The sequence below is a fragment of the Suncus etruscus genome, chromosome 12 (genome assembly GCF_024139225.1).
Source record: "Suncus etruscus isolate mSunEtr1 chromosome 12, mSunEtr1.pri.cur, whole genome shotgun sequence".
NCBI classification, from domain to species: domain Eukaryota; kingdom Metazoa; phylum Chordata; class Mammalia; order Eulipotyphla; family Soricidae; genus Suncus; species Suncus etruscus.
The window spans coordinates 91649572-91666008 of NC_064859.1; the positions used below are offsets into that span (position 1 = coordinate 91649572).

The 16437-nt window shown below is 54.7% G+C and overlaps 3 protein-coding genes across 3 annotated transcripts; 1 reads left to right on the forward strand and 2 right to left on the reverse strand.

The window, feature by feature from the left end:
- The first annotated feature begins 2612 nt into the window (after nt 1–2612).
- On the forward strand, nt 2613–8165 carry ABHD1 (abhydrolase domain containing 1). Its single transcript, XM_049784678.1, has 11 exons — nt 2613–2677; nt 2782–2864; nt 2947–3059; nt 6038–6198; nt 6466–6648; nt 6774–6819; nt 6936–7048; nt 7146–7319; nt 7549–7597; nt 7687–7852; nt 7948–8165. Exons 1-11 carry the CDS (start codon nt 2613–2615, stop codon nt 8163–8165), a joined length of 1371 nt encoding a protein of 456 aa, XP_049640635.1.
- Nucleotides 8166–8189: 24 nt separating this feature from the next.
- PREB (prolactin regulatory element binding) lies at nt 8190–11743 on the reverse strand. The gene is made up of 9 exons (XM_049784204.1): nt 11522–11743; nt 10831–11026; nt 10282–10508; nt 10016–10096; nt 9798–9922; nt 9481–9654; nt 9277–9349; nt 8964–9123; nt 8190–8856 (listed from the first exon to the last, which is right to left on the reverse strand). The coding sequence occupies exons 1-9, from the start codon at nt 11654–11656 to the stop codon at nt 8762–8764; spliced, it is 1266 nt and encodes a 421-aa protein (XP_049640161.1). The 5' UTR covers nt 11657–11743; the 3' UTR covers nt 8190–8761.
- Nucleotides 11744–13435: 1692 nt separating this feature from the next.
- Nucleotides 13436–14987, reverse strand: PRR30 (proline rich 30). Its single transcript, XM_049784679.1, has 3 exons — nt 14910–14987; nt 13591–14348; nt 13436–13526 (listed from the first exon to the last, which is right to left on the reverse strand). Exons 1-3 carry the CDS (start codon nt 14985–14987, stop codon nt 13436–13438), a joined length of 927 nt encoding a protein of 308 aa, XP_049640636.1.
- Nucleotides 14988–16437: the final 1450 nt, after the last annotated feature.

Below are 16437 nucleotides of genomic sequence, written 5' to 3' on the forward strand. Positions count from 1 at the left end.
GTATTTAAAGGGGGATGCCCTCTAATCCCTGCCCCCCCCCCCCGACATCACTGTCTGCAGGCCCCAGGAGTGTGTCCAAGACATATCTGTTCATAGAAGCAGCTGAGACTTCATAGGTTTTGTGTGGCTTCTACTTGGGGCGACCCAGTGGCCTGTGGGGTGGCTGGCTACTATGTGCTGGGAATGTGGGTGAGCTCCCCCTGGGGTGTTTGAACATTCAAATTTGCTATGGTTGCTGCCTCTTAGTACAAGGGGTCCTTAGGAACTAGTAAGAGTGTATAGTGAGGGGCCGGAGAGATAGTATGGAGGTAGTGCATTTGCCTTGCATGCAGAAGGTCGGTGGTTCATATCCTGGCATCTCATATGGATCCCTGAGTCTGCCAAGAGAGATTTCTGAGCATGGAGCCAAGAGTAACCCCTGAGCGCTGCCGTGTGTGACCCAAAAGACAAACAAAACAAAACAGAAAAAGAGAGTACAATGAGTAAGATACTTGCCTTACACCTGGTCAACCTGGGTTTGATCTTGGGCACCTTGTATGGTCTCCCAAGCACCACCAGGAGTGACCCCTGAGCAGTCAGGTGTGGTTTCCCTGTCCCCTCCAAGAGGTGGGATGTCACTTGTGTGATGATGACTATGAACTGTCACTAAGGAGTGGCCCATGGGAGAAGACTCCTCTGAAGGGGGTGGTGGCACTGCAAGGCTACACAGTGGACAGTATACACACACACACACACACACACACACACACACACGTGAGCATGTATGGGGCTCAGAACAATGTCTTGTTCACTAACCCAAGGACTCTGGTCATTGCATGTTTGGCTTCGGAACCCCAGAGCCTTCTTCCCATCAGTGTCCATCACAACAAACCTGTCTTCATTAGGGTCACTCGTAAACTGGTGCACATGGCCTCCCTGGTTTTCATGGAGACAGTTCAGCATGCTGCCCTCCTGGTCACTGTCTCTTTTTTTCTCTCAGCATCTAAGTTTCTTGGGGTTCTGGCCTCACTTCCCATTTGCTCTATTTCTGCAGCTCCCAGCATTACCTGTTATGGATGGGATTGTCACTACCAAATTTAGAGGCTAAAGTCCCAATACCTCAAAGCATGACTTGATTTGGGAATTGGGTTGTTGCAGATCTAATTAGTTATGATGACTTTATCCTGGAGTGGACAACACCCTCATTTAACACAATTGGTGCCCATACAAAAAGGGAGAATTTGGAGGCACACACAGGGCAAAAAGCATATAGGTAGAGGTGAAGGGAGAACAACATGTGAAGATAAAGAGATTGAAGTGATGCTTTACATACTGAGGTACACCAAAGAAGGCCCGCCAACTACCTGAAGTCAAAGAAGAGGAACAGATGCTTCTTTGTTTTGTTTGGTTTGGTTTTGGTTTTGGAGCCACACCCCGGTGACACTCAGGGGTTACTCCTGGATCTGTACTCAGAAATCACTCCTGACTTGGAGGACTATATGGGACGCCGGGGGATCCAACTATGGTCCGTCCTAGGTTAACCACGTGCAAGGCAAATGCCCTACTGCCTGTGCCACCACTCGGAAGATGCTTCTTCCTCTGAGTTCTCAATCACCCAGCTGACACCTTGATCTACAGAACTTGGAGGCAATACATTATTTTTGGCAATACATTTTTGTTAAGATGGTTTATAGTGCTTTGTTCCTGCAATCTTGCAAAGTCATTCATCATACAGTCTTCAAAATACTGGACTATGAATTCTCAACTGCAACCTCTGTGCCTTCCAACCCCACAACAATTAGACAACCAGATTTGAAGACAGCCAGGTCTTTATAAAAGAGACTCAGCCACAGCAGGAGAGAGGGTCCTCCCATTGAAATAAGGTTAAATGACAATTCCTTTGGGCTAGAGGGGTTAAGATGCTCATCTTGCTAATAGCCAACCCTCTTTTAAAAACAGCCCCTCCCCCCAAGTCTAAGGTCCCCGGAGCACAGTCAGGATGACCCTTGAATACAGAGTCAGGAGTAAACATTGAGCACAAACTGTGGTCCCCAAACCAAAGACCAATAAATGATGGTACCCTTGGAGATAAGAGGTGCCATGTTGCACAAGGGCTCACGCACCAATGTGGGCCAGAAGGCAGAGAGGAAGAGAAGAGGACAAAGTCAACAGTTTAGCACAAGGACGGGCAAGAGAGGCAATGACTGATCAATAATAGCTTTGTTTTGATTTTTGAGCCATTCCTGACAGGTACTCAGGGCTTTCTCCTGGCTCTGTCTTCAGGGATCTCTCTTGAACAGGCCCAAGGGACTCAAAGACCTATAGAGTTGGGGACAGACCCATGCATAGTTTTGGGGACAGAATCCATGTCAGCCACAGGTAAGGCAAGCATCCAACCTAGTGGACTCTCTTCTGGCCTCAAGGAATGGCTGCTTTGAATTATTCAGAATGGGTTTTCTTTTAGGGTTGAGGGAGTTGAGGCTATGCCTAGGTGACTAATAGCTGGGCTGAAGGGTGTCACTGGGAGAGAAGGCCCTTGAGTGCATGGCAAGGCTCCCTGAGGTAGATAGAGCCGCATGTGGCCTCCAGGTTGGCTGTGTTCTGAGTTGGGAAAGCCAAGGGGCTGAAACAAGATGGCGGCCCTGGGAGCCTGCCCCCCTCAGGATGAGGAGAGGAAGTGGAGGCAGGAGGGGAGAAGGTGCGAGGCTATTTGCAAACACATGAGAGAGCTGGAAGCCCCGCCCCTTACACGCCATTGGAAGTCTGCTCAAGTCCCGCCCCACCCCTTACGCGTCATTGGAGGTCTGTGCAGGTCCCGCCCCTAGCGGCCACGGGCGAATCGCGGGGCAGCGGGGGCGGGATCTGTGCGCACCGACCAATGGCGTGTAAGGGGCGTGACCGGGCGCTCACTTGTCGGATGCTGCGCACTGGACCAGGCGGTGGACCTTGGGAACCGGGGGAACCCAGCCACCCGAAATGTCGAGCCCCCAGCAAGGATGGGGATCTGGCTAGAGCTCCTTCTGGTTCTGGCCCTTGGCTTTGTCCTCTATTTGGGCTACTACTGGACGTGTGTGCCCCAGGTGGGTGCTTGTCCAGAGCTCAGGCTGGCACAGGTCGGGGATCCCCAGGTCCACCTGTATCCTGGGGCTTCATTTGTGGGATCCTGGGGTCACTCGCCCCCAGGTGAAATTTCACACACACACACACACACACACACACACACACACACACACACACACACACACACACCAGACCGTGGACGTGTACATTCGGAGAAGGGTGAGACAAAAGCAAATCCAAAGCGGCCAATTTGACTCAGTTTCTCTCTGGAGGAAGGAGCTGCAGTCCACCCAACACCCCCTCGGGCCCTGGCTGAGGTTATCTGCCTCCAGATGATCCCCCTTGGCCATGCTCATAGGTCCCGTTTGATGCTCCAGGCTCTCCCTATAAAGGCGGTGGGAACGTCTGGAGAGGTCCATTTTGTGAGCAGGGAAATTTTCACTGAAATTTAGATAAAACACGATTTACATATCTAGAAAGGCTAAAATCTTGTCACTGAAATCTCTAGTATGTAGCTTATTCTAGGAAGAAATCTGTAGATTTTAAAGTCTACAGGCAGGCTAGGATGATAATGCAAGTGGATAGGGCACTTGCTTTGCACCTGCCATATATATGCAGGTACTGGGACTCGAACCTGAGTGGATTCCCAACACACGTAAGGTTCCCTGAGCACTGTCAGGAGTAATTTCTGACTGTAGAACCAGAAGTAAACCCTAAACACTACTGGGTGTTCCCCCTCCACAAAAAAAAAAAATAAAATAAAATAAAATCGACAGAGCCAAAGATGTAGAACTCAATAGATAAAAACTCAATATATGGGGCCAGAGCGATAGCACAGCTGTAGGGTATTTGCCTTGCACGTGGCTCTGCACTCAGGGATCACTCCTGGCAAACTACAGGGAGCATATAGGGTGCCAGGGATTGAACCAGATTGGCTGCATACAAAGCAAGTACCCTACTGGCTATATTATTATCACTTCAGCCTCAGAACTGTTCTTTTTGTTTTGCTTTATTTTTTTGTTTTTGGGCCACACCCAGCGGCGCTCGGGGGTTACCCCTGGCTCTGTGCTCAGAAATCGCTCCTGGCAGGATGGGATGCTAGGGATCCAACCTGGGTCAGCCATGTGCAAGGCAAATGGCCTATGCTCTGTGCTATCACTCCAGCCCCAAGGAAATGTTTATTAGATTGAAACTATTTATATAAACCCAGCCTTGTAGCCCAATTTATTGCCCCCTTGTTTTATACTAGTGAACTGCACTGTTGGCTTAAAATATTGGCAACTGGGACTGGAGAGACAGCACAGCAGTAAAGCATTTGCCTTGCATGCAGTTGACCCAGGATGGACCTAATTTGATCCCTATATGATCCCTTGAGGCTGCTAGGACCAATTTCTGAACACAGATCCAGGAGTAACTCCTGAGCATTACCATGACCTCCAAACCAATCAATTAATAAATAAACTGCAAAAAAAAAAAATGTGGGCAACGAAGAGGTAATACAGTACAATAACCAAGAGCACAATTCCTAGTGTCAGAGAGAAAAGGGTTTGAACCCAGGGTCCATTACTAACAAGCAAGTTTTGTGGCCTTTGTCCAGTTACTCAACATTCAAACCTCATCCCTGGGAGAATCACAGACTCTCTTGAAGAGCTGCTGTGAGTACCAAAGGATCATCACAGCCAGGTAAAGTGTGTAACACGGCTTTACCTATTTGTGAGTAGGTAGTACTAATTGAAGTGAATTATCGCTCCACTTGGTTCTTTCTTGTAGTGACTTCAGGCAAATCATGGAACTCGAGTCTCCACCTCTGTTGCTAGTGCCCAGAGCTGGGTTTGGCACGATGCCTGCACACAGTATCACACGTGTTATTATTCCGGGCCAGAAGGGCCACGGGATGAATCCGTGCACAGCAGTCACCCTACTTCGGTCTCTATTTGCTCAGTCTGTTTTGAGTGCCAAGGGTGTAGAAGGAGGAACTTGGTTTTGATTTCTGAGGATTCTTAGGTCAGTGTCAATCAAGCACGATCTTCAGCATTTAAACCTGTGAGATTACGCTCATTTGCTGTCTCTCCAAAAGAACCGGGCAGAGGAGTTTAAAATCAGGTTAAAGGGGCTGGAGAGGTGGCGCTAGTGGTAAGGTGTCTGCCTTGCAAGCGCTAGCCTAGGATGGACTGTGGTTCAGCCCCCCCCCCCCTGGTGTCCCATATGGTCCCCCCAAGCCAAGGGTGATTTCTGAGCTCGTAGCCAGGAGTAACCCCTGAGCGTCAAACAAAAACAAACAAACAAACAAAAAAAAACCCAAACAAATAAAATCAGGTTAAAGCTGGGCCGGAGAGATAGCACAGCAGTAGGGCATTAGACCCAGGATGGACCTGGGTTTGATCCCCGGCATCCCATATGGTCCCCGAGCCTGCCAAGAGCGATTTCTGAGTGCAGAGCCAGGAGTAACCCCTGAGTGGGATTGGATGTGGCATCAAAACAAAACATCAGGTTAAAGTCGAGCTTTAAAGCCACTGACCCCAAATGTCACCCCTCAACCTTTCCCCTGGCTGATGTAAAGAGAAGGAATCAGGAGCGCTGTGAGAAAAGGAGGCGCTGTTAGAAAGATGCCTTTCGGCAGTGTGAATACAAAAAGAGGTGCTAAAATCAGAAGCCAGTGGGGTGCATTGCAAGTCCAAGGTCTCAGGACGACCCTGCTGTCTTTTCAGCCTCTGTCCAACCCAACCCTTCCTGCAATGTTTCTGATAAGACCTGGGCACAGATTGGCTGTGCCCTACCCAGCAACAGCACACTAGGGAAGGCCACACATGCATGGTGCCCACTGCATAGGGCACACTCCAGAGGGACTTCTCTGCGATTCTAGGGGAACTGTATGAACAGAGGAGGCTCCCCTCCTGGATTTCTCACCTCAACACAGCAGTGCACACCAGGCTGGCCTGGAGGGTTCGGGGCTCACTGGCAACATAAGGGAGTGAGGCAGATTGCGATGTGATTACAGAGTCCTCAACTGGTGAGCGGGTCCCAGTTTAAGACCTTCCTGCAACAACACTGCCCCATCACGGTGGAGACCTTCTACCCTACGCTATGGTGTGTGGAAGGACGACTACAAACCATCTTTCGGTCCTTGTTGCAGTCACGGCCTCTAGTCCCTTATAGGAGGTAAGAAGGGGCAGAGCGGGGTGATGAGGATGCTACAAGTATAGGGGAGTCTGCCCACTCAAGTGGAAGTTATCCTTGCCCTGCCTGCTGCAGTGTGAAGGCTAAAAGATTGCACAGCCTTGAGGTGCCATCTGTTTTTTTTTCTTCTTGCTCCATCTTGTCTTCCTGTTTCTGTGTGTGTGTGTGCCATCTTGTCTTCCTCTGTGTGTGTGTGTGTGTGTGTGTTCCTAACAGTTGCTACACATGTCTTTTTCTTCCTAACCGCAGCGAAGTCCTGCACACGCCTGATGGGGGCCAGCTCCTACTCGACTGGGCAGACCTGCAGGATAGTAGCCAGTACCCCGACCCCGCGACCCAGCCCATCGTTCTACTGCTGCCCGGCATTACCGGTAACAGTCACGATTCCTACATCTTGCATCTCGTCCAGCAAGCCTTGAGAGATGGCTACAGGTGAGGGTGGTTGAGCCCAGGCCCCAACAGAGAGGGCAGGTCTGAAGGGCTCCTGCACAGGGATCTGGGTAGAGGGGAGGGTTCCTCGTGGGTCAGTGAGTCTCAGTTGCCCCTCTGTGCTATAGGGCCGTGGTCTTTAATAACAGAGGCTGCAGCGGGGAAGAATTGCTGGTGAGCCCCTTCCTCCTCCACCTGACCCCCGTGAGATCCTGGACCCCAGGCTCTGCCTTCCTGTCTTTACCCTGCCCCCTCTTGCCTTCCCTGCCCAGTGACCAGGTTTGTGTCAGACCCACAGGACCTTTTGTGCCAGCAATACTGAGGACCTGGAGGCAGTTGTGGGCCACATCAAGAACCGCTACTCCCAAGCTCCACTCATGGCTGTAGGCGTCTCCTTTGGAGGGTAGAGTTAGCCTGGACTTGCACTAAGACCCACCCAGTCTCCCCTCCCTCATCCTCCGCACCCCAACTCACCACCTCCTTTCCCGGCCCCCCTATAGGGTGCTGGTGCTGAACCTCTTGGCACAACAGGGGCAGAACACAGAGCTGGTAGCGGCACTGATTCTGTCTGCCTGTTGGGATTCGGCCGCAACCACTGAGTCCCTGGAGACCCCACTCAACTGGCTGCTCTTTAACCGCCACATCACAGCTGGGCTGCGCCACATTGTGGACAGGTGGGGAGCGAGTGATCAAGTGGGCAGGGAGGGCAGAGAGGGCTGTGGGCAGACGTGCCGGACTTGACCAGTGCTTGGAGACAGGCAGGTGGGGCCTCGTCGAATGCGGTAGACTCAACAACCCTTTAAGTTTTGGTACCTTTGTGGTGTCAAGGAGTGACCCCAACTCATGCATGCAAGGTGTGCTTCCTTCTGCACCACTTCAGCCCCCCATGTGCTTCTTTTGCAGAAATAGGAAGGTGGCAGAAACAGTGGTGGATATAGACTATGTGCTACAGGTACAGTCTTCAACAGCCCCCTTCTGCCCCCATAAACTGGTCCCCCATTGACTTCCTCCTCCCAGCCAGCCCTGCCCTCACTCCCCCAGGCCCGCACGATCCGCCAGTTTGACGAGCGCTACACAGCCGTGGTCTTTGGGTACGAACACTGCGTGGCCTACTACCATGCCGCGAGCCCAGGGTCCAAGGTCCATGCCATTCAGACGCCTGTGCTCTGCCTCAATGCGATGGATGACCCCTTCTCCCCAAACCTCGGTGCGCCCCCTAGGTCGGGAGCCCATCAGCCCCCAAGCCAGTGGAAACTGGGACTCCCCTCTTAGTGGATACTGATGAGCCAACCCTTCCCTCAGCCCTTCCTCTGCAGGCGGCACAGTGCTCATCCTACGTGGCTCTGCTCATCACGGCCCAGGGCGGCCACATCGGCTTCCTGGAGGGGCTGCTCCCGTGGCGGCACTGCTACCTGGCCCGCCTCTTCCATCAGTACGCCAGCGCCATCCTACAGCACCCGGCAGAGCTGCTCGGCCTCAGGGCACGGCCCACCCTGGAGAGAGGCCACAGCGAACTCTGACTGCAGCATGAGCCGAGGTCTGGGTTCGGTCTTTCTGGGTTTATTAAATAACAACTTTTCCTCCCCCCGTGGCTCAGGTCCATCTTTGTGTCCTTGAGGACGGGGTAACCAACTAAGAAGCATCGGCACAGTTAAACTGGCCGACTTGGCACTTCCTCATTTGATCCATGGGTCACTCCCTGGGTCTTTCTCTGCCTTTCCCTTCCCTGAGAGCCAGTCCCAGGAGGACGGTGGTGGGCCTAGCACTAGCCCCAGGCTGTGGCAAAAGAGAAAGCAGCAGAGGCTCCAGGGTCTTGGGCGTCTTCACATCTTTCTGGGTGAATGATAAGTTCAACTCTGGAGCCCCTGACAGGCAGGGGGAGAGGCAGTCAGCTAGCTGTGGCTGGTTGTGGCTGGTCCTCACAGACCCAGAGACCACTGTCTTGGGTAGGTCCACAGGTGAATGCAGGGTTCCCCTGGACTCGAGCAAACTTCAACGGGGCAGAGCAGGCAGTATGTGGGCACCCATGGCTGGGAGCCAGGCGGAGTGAGCCCTGCAGTCTACTCCTGCTCTAGAAGGCAGCATTGCCCTGGTCCAACCGTTGGGACCTGGGCAATTACAGAAAGCCAGGCAGGGCAGCCTGGAGCAGCAGGATGGTCATCACAATGAGGCCAGCACAAAGCAGCAGCAGCAGCCACACGGGGACACTCCCTGGAAGTGAGGGAAGTAGTGTGGGCCAAGGCCCCCCCCCCCAATATCCCTCCACAGAGGAATATGCCCATGGCAGGGAATGTCCCCAGCCCACCCCGAGGACTCACGCCGTGAGGGCAGCAGGTGCAGCTGGCAGCGACTATCCACTGCCACAGAGAACAGGGCTGTTTCGTGGGCTCCCAGGAGCTCGGGTCCACGGCCCTTTTCAGGCAGGAAGGCCACGTCGGTCACCACGATGCCATGACACTCCTTTACATAGTAGAGGCGCTGGGGAGGGGACAGTCACTGAGGGGAGGCCCAGCCAGAGGCTGTTCCCTCTGGAAATCACACCCCTGTGCCCAGGAGGCTCCCTTGACCGCTGGGCTAGACTGGCCGGCACACTGGGCAGAGGCAGGCCAAGGGCTTCCCCGGCACTATTACCTGGAGAGAGAATGCTATGTGGATGGCGACCGAGCCTGTGACCATTCCCAGGCCGAGGAAGGTACCTGATTCACTGCAACCAACAGGAAAGTATTCAGCGTCCCAGCAACCTCTCCAGGGATCCCCCGCATCTACAATCGCCAAAGACGGCTCCCAAGGAGTCTCCCAAACCCCCGTCCCAACCAGGCCATCGCTGTCTCACACCTGACACTGAGGCAGGAGATGACTTCATGGCCACAGGGTCTGGTCCGAAGGGGCAAGAAGGAGGTGCCATCCCAGGCGGTGAGGTAGCAGGGCGGAGGCTGGCGCAGGCGCTTGTGGGGAATCTGAACTGTGAAGAGTCTCAACCCCTTAGGCTGGTCGGGAACTGGTCCGAACCTAAGGTGGGCGAGAGGCCGCTCAGCTCCTGGGGCCACGCCATCCATCAAGGGGTCGTCCTTCCCTCCTCCTCCCCAGCTCCACCTCTTGCCCAATCACCCCCCCTCCAACCACATCCATCAGCCACCCCATTGGGGTCCCACCTGCAGGCCTGGTATCGGTAAGGTGTGCTTGGGCAGGTGGGTCCGTTCTCCTGCCATAGCAGGTGGGTCACCAGCTGGTGCTTCTGCCACACAGAGGCCTTTAGGTCCCAGCCCACGGTTACCAACTAGCCAGAAATCGAGGAGGGAGGGTCAGGAGACCGACTTACCAGACAAACTGCTGAGGCATCCACGACCCCACCTGTTCCACCTGCCCTCACCTTGCCATCAGGCCCCAGGGCCAGGTCCTCAATCTCTCCTTCGTGGGCTTTGAACTCCAGAACTTTCTCTAGGCTGGGCACCTGGGGTCAGAGCACCAGCAGGGTCAGCCCAGTGGCCTGACCAGAGAGCTCAGGGATGTCCGACCATGGTGCTCGCTCCAGGCCCATTTCTCAGATCCCAAGTGCAGAATGTCCCAGTTCCTCTGGGAGGGGGAGGGGGGTCCCCTGGCCCCTGGTCCCGCTGAGCCTCCCCAGACCGACCACACCTTCCACACACGGACACAGCCATCAGTCCCTCCGGTGGCAAGCAGGGTATTGTCGTGGTTGAAGCACACCACTTTCTGCAGAGGATCAGGGCCAAAGTCTGTCTGCACTGCCTGCAGGTTCTGGACACTGAGTTCAAGTCCCTCCTGGTGAGTTTCCGAGCCGGATCCCGATTCCTCTGCTGGGGCTGCCGCCGCCTTCCTCTGCCGGGCTCCCCGCTCCTTGGTCCCTGCAATACGAGCAGCCTGCCAGATGCCAGGCTTTGGGCACCCTGTGCTGTCCTCTCCACATTTGGCAATCATCCCACTTCACTTCTCAACTGCTCCTTCAACCTCCAAAACCTGTCCAGTTTGGGTTTTATCTTCTGGTGAACATCTTTTGGTTAACCTGGTGATATCCAGGGCTCACTCCTGGCAGTGCTCAAGAGACCCTATGTAGTGCTGGAGTTTGAACCAGGGTCTGGCCATCCAAGACAAGCACCCTTTACCTGCTTTATTACCCTCCTGGGAATGCGGCCTGCCGCTGTTTCCCCAAACCTGGGATATTCTCACCTGATTTTTCTCCCTTGCCTTTCCCCTTCTGCTGCTGCCGGGTCTGGAAGCGCAGGAGCTGACAGCGGGCATCCTGCCCCGCGGCCAGGATGTTGCCGGCGAGTGCCAAGTTCATGGTGGCTCGTGTGTCCGTGTCATGAGAGTGGAGCAAGGAGGCGCTCAGGCTTCCGTTAATCTGCTCCAGCTGCAGAAAGTGCTGGGGGGGGGGAGGGTAAGAGAATAGTGTCTAGCAAGGTTGGGGGGGGGGATATCCAGAACCTCACCTTCAGGGTGATCTTGCAACCCCACTGTGAGTCTGGGGGTGCAAGCGAAGTTAACCCTTTGCTTACTGCACAAGAATTGGCCAACCCCCTTTTTCCTTGATTAGGGTGGGAGTGGGTGCTCCAGGGGAAAGGAAGATCACAAATCCAGCAGGCCTGGGGTCATAAGCCTTTGCACAAATCACAAAAGCCGAGCCCAGAAGGCAAATCCCTAAAGGGAGTGAACCCCAAGAGAAAGGGGGAGCCCCCAGTCCAGTTGGCTTGAAGGGGGGCGCGGCTAGGCACGCTGGGCTCGGGATGAGGACGTTATCGGGGCTCAAACCTGCCCAGGGAACTGTCCCCCCCCTCGGAGGGGCAGGGTCCGAAGCTGGGGTGGTGGAGCCCGCCCCGGGGTCCCCCCAAAAGGCCCCGGGCCCGCGCAGAGATCTCACCACGCCATTCTTGATGCCGGTCTTGGCGGCGCCGCCTCCGCCCGCAGCGATGAGCAGCCCCGAGCTGGGGTCGACCCGCAACGCGTACAACGGGAACGGGGCCCGGTACAGCTCCGGCACCCGCCGCCGGCCCATCGCGCCTTCACTGTCCGCCCTGAGACATGCCGCGTCCGGCCGGGCAAGAGCTGCCAAGTCCGCTCGCTCGATCGCTTCGGGATGTCTAACCCCGTCGCGCCCTGCGCATGCGCACTGGAGCCCGGACGCCGCTCGCGCAAGCGCAGAGCTGCCCACGCGCGTCAGCACTAGCTCTAGTCCGTCGCGCGCGGGGAGGCCTGTGACGTCACAGGCGCGCGCCCGCCCTCAGGACGCCGGCGCCGCCATCTTTGTGCAGGGCAGGCGGTGACGCAGGCGTGTTGCGCCTCCTTCAGGACGATGGTTCGAATCCCGGCATCCCATATGGTACCCCCTGAGCTTTCCAAGAGTGATTTCTTTTTTTTTTTTTTTTTTTTTTTTGTTTTGTTTTGTTTTTGTTTTTGGGCCACACCCGGTGACGCTCAGGGGTTACTCCTGGCTATGCGCTCAGAAGTCGCTCCTGGCTTGGGGGACCATATGGGATGCCGGGGGATCGAACCGCGGTCCTTCCAAGGCTAGCGCAGGTAAGGCAGGCACCTTACCTCCAGCGCCACCGCCCGGCCCCGCCAAGAGTGATTTCTGAGCGTAGAGCCAGGAGTAATCTGTGACCCAAAAACATAACAAATAAATAAATAAACAAATAAATAAATAAATAAATAAACAAATAAATAAATAATAGAACCAATCAAGGATAATAAAGAAATGATAGATCATCTTGGCACATGATTTAAGAAGACTCCAAAGAGTGTGGAGTGGAGGGAAAGAAAGAAAAAAAAGGGGGGTGACAAACATGGAGAGGACAGGAGGGTGGTTCATTTGGGGGGATCCCCCACCTTGAAATAAAATGCACAAGGAGCTGCTGAGGGCTAGAGAGATAGCATGGAGGTAGGGTGGGCATTTGCCTGGCATGCATTAGAACGATGGGTGTTTGAATCTTGGCACATCCCGTAGGGTCGGTCCCCCAAGCCTGCCAGGAGTAAGATTTCTAAGTGCAGAGCCAGGAGGAACCCCTGAGCGCCGCTGGGTGTGACCCAAAAACAAACAAAAAATATAGATATAATTAGGGCTTCAGTTGTAGTGCATGGAGGGAAATAAGCATTTATATAATAAAGACATCGCTGGCACACTCATTTTGTGATTTGGCATGATGGATTTGACAGGCGGCTAAGGTAGCAACCTCTGTGGCATCTCTTACTCCTTGGTGGTGTCAGTAGTTCACCACCTATTCACCAGTATAAGCAAACCACCATCTGCTGTAACAAATTGACCTGCCCATCATGATGGCAGAGGTGGGAGCTGACCCTTCCTGGGACTCTGCTTCTGCGCCCCAGGGTTTGAGTGGGGAGAGGGGGGCTGCCTCCATCAGACATTCCTCAGGAGGTGGCAGCTCCTCAGCAGTACAGGCCTCACCTCTGCCAGCCTCCCCCCTCACGTCCCTCCAGCCCTCCCTGAGAAGGCCTTGGGATTTCTGGTCTCCAAAGTGAAGGAGTCCTCCTCATATCACTGTCTGCGTGTCTGCCTGCAATGCACACCCTTTCCAGCAGCACTCTGACACCCTTTCTGTGTTACTCTTATCTCTCCTTGTTGGAGACAGACCCCTCCCTCCCTCCTCTCCACCCCAAGTAGAACACAAAAATGGTAGATTTTGCAGGATGAGGCTTTATTGCATAGGCTGAAGGTTTAAAGGACTGTTGAATGTCCTTGGTCCTCTTCAGCCGGGTGACAGCAGGCTCCACAACGGGCTCCCAGGATTGAGGGCCGGAGCACACACTTGACCTCCAGCTAGTGTCTCTGGGACTCCCCGAGATCTGGGGCCTGGCAGGCACGGAGGGGTTTGGAGGAGGTGCTCCAGGAAGCCTCCGTGTCTCTGGAACTAGGAAGGAGACTTTGGGAGAAAGGGTTCTGGAGAGAGAGGACTCTTTGGGACAGAGCGAGACCTGGGCTTCCTGGAGGCCTTGTGCAGCTTTGGGGCCTGGGGTGGAGACCCTGATCGTTGGGTGAAGTTTGGGGGCAGAGAGCCTGCAGCTCTGAGGTTCCCCATCTTCGAAGACATGCCTGAGGCCGAACTTGCCCAGGCCCAGTCCGATGGGGTTGGAGATCTGGAAGGCAACGGGCACTCCTGCGTTTGGTATCCAGGGCCCTGTGCGACCTCCTGCTGACGTCTTGCTTTCTCCTGTCTTCTTTTTGGCAGCAGATGCAAAGCCTTGGCCTGGCCTTGAGGCAGGCGGAGGCCAAAGCCGATGCCGAGGCGGAGCGGTCCGGATTCCCGGCCCTGGGCGCAGGGCAGTAGTTGGGGGAAAGCAAGCAGGTGGGGGACAGTCTTGTACTTGGAACTGGGACACGAGGGGCTGCGGAGCCGGAAACACACCAGGCACACTGGATACTCCACGACCGGCGGGGCCTGGTCGGTTTTGCCTAACAACAGGTGCTGCAGAAGTAGCAGCCGCAGGTCTTGAGCGATGCGTCGAGGTCCCAGGTTGACCACCAGGACCTGGACCAGTGCTCCGGTGTCCCTGAACTCTGCAGGATCCTTCCCGCTTGCTACGCACCCCTCCACCTCCCCAGGGGACCTGGGGCTCCTGCACTGATGCCAGGGCCATGCCTGCTGCTTAGGGGTCTCCCTGGCACTCCGGGAGGTGTGGATGGAGCTGAGTGGGGCGGCAGGAGACAGCAAGCGTGCAGGATCAGTAGGTGTCTGGGATGGAGCAGAGAAGCGTGTCAGTGGTGGGGAGGCGCAGGATTGCTGGAAGGAGGAAGAAGGGTACTTTTGATGAAAGAAAATGGGGGAACCTGAGAAAGAGGGCCAGGAGGAGGGAGGAAGGACAAGGTCAGAGTTTGTTTCTGAGGAACACAACTCCCAAGAATTGGAGCCAAGAGAAGGGGTGTATGGTGGGCGGGAGGATGAGTAAGATGGCTGGGGAAACAGAGGCTGATCTGGGGGCTGCACAAATTGTGAAGGACTCTGCGGAGGGCATTCAGGGGGCGCTGTGTTCTGTGGCGGCTCCTGCTCCTTGTTTGGAGACAACATTTCCTTGAATCCAGAAGGGTCTGGTAAAGTACCACCAGAGATGAGAGACCAGGCAGCTTTAGGATCTGAGGCCAGGGGGCCCCAAAATCCAGGCCTCTGGGCACAGGGGTGGCTCCAGCCAAATGCGGGTGCGAATCAGGGGAGACTTTCCCACCAGGCCTCCTGGGTTTCCGGCAGGATCTGGCATCTACGCTTAGCCTGTCAAGTCAGCCATGGATGACAGGACACGGGCAGAGAACCAGAGCTGCCCTGGGGAGCGAAGACACAGCCACACAGGTCCAGGCCGGCCAGGCGGAGATCAAGCATGCAGGCCCTTGAGAAGGGAGAGACAGTCAGCCAGAAGGCCCACGGGTGGCTGCCTCGTGTGGCCAGGTCCCAGCAGGATCCCCAGAATTCGAAATCTGTATTGCCTCAGAGACCAGAAGAGCTGGTGTGATCCCAGGACGGTGGGGGTGGGTGGGAGGAGGAAGAGGAAAATGAAGAAGAGGAGGAGGAAGAGGAAGAGGAGGAAAATGGAATTGGACAAGGAGGTGGGAGTCTGAAACCAGGATTAGGTGATAACCAGGATAAGGGGACCTGGAAAGAAAGGAACAGGTCACCCTGGGCTGGATTCTGCCTGGGTCCTTTTGGGCCTTGCCTCACAAAAGCTTTCTCTGAGCCTCCATCCCAACCTTGCCTGTGGGGCAGGCTTCTGTTCCAGGCTTCTGTTCTCCTGAACCCAGACTCTGACTTCAGTTAGCATCCTGGGCTCCAGCCTCTGTGCTTCTGCCAACCCTGCTGGTCCCCGGTGCTGCTCTGCTCAGGGCTCAGCCTTAGCTAGCCAGGTCTTGACTGAGACGGCTTGTCACGAAGCAGGAGGCAGCATGTGAGGACCCTGGAGACCCGTTCTCTTTCTAAGGGGTGGCTTGGCCACCCCCCTTGGGAGCTAGAAGCCCCATTTCCTGGGAGCCGATTGCCCTGGAATCCGGCCTATGTCATAAAGGCTCAGTGCTGACATCACGAATCTCCTTCTCAAGACTCTGGAACCTTTTCTCAGAGATCACCAAAGGGACCCTGGGACAAAGGGACTTAGGGGCACTTGATATCCCCTCAAACACCTATTGCCCATGCTCACTCCCAAGCCTGCCCTCTGAGTTCCTCTTAGTGCTTTCAGTTAAGCGTTTTCCCACATGTGCCTGGGCCCTTCCTTCTCCTCCCCTTCACCTTTATTTTCTTAGTAGGCAAGCTTGACCCACCCACTATAGTGGCCTCAGTAAAATTGGGGATGATTTTTCTTTTTTTTTTTTTCTTTATTGTTTTTTGTTTTCTTGGGTCACACCCTGCAGCTCAGGGGTTACTCCTGGCTCCACGTTCAGAAATCGCTCCTGACAGGCTCGGGGGACCATATGGGATGCTGGGGTTCAAACCACTGTCCTCCTGCATGCAAGGCAAATGCTTTACCTCCATGCTATCTCTCCGACCCCGTGATTTTTCTTTGTTCACTTGAAGATTAAAGTCATTTCCAGGGTGGAGAGATAAGATAGTGGAGGGGTGAAGACACTAGCCTTGCATGCAGCAGACCCAGATTCAATCCCCAGCATCCCCATACGGTCCCTTAAGCCCCACCAGGAATAAACCTTGAGCACACTTGGTGTGATCTGAACCTTCCCCTTTCCCCAAAGAGCCAATTTCCTGAACTCCTGGTCAGTACCTCTTAGGCACTTCCGATGACCCCTGACTCCAGAGAGCAGCTCAGTCCATTGATATTCTGACCCCT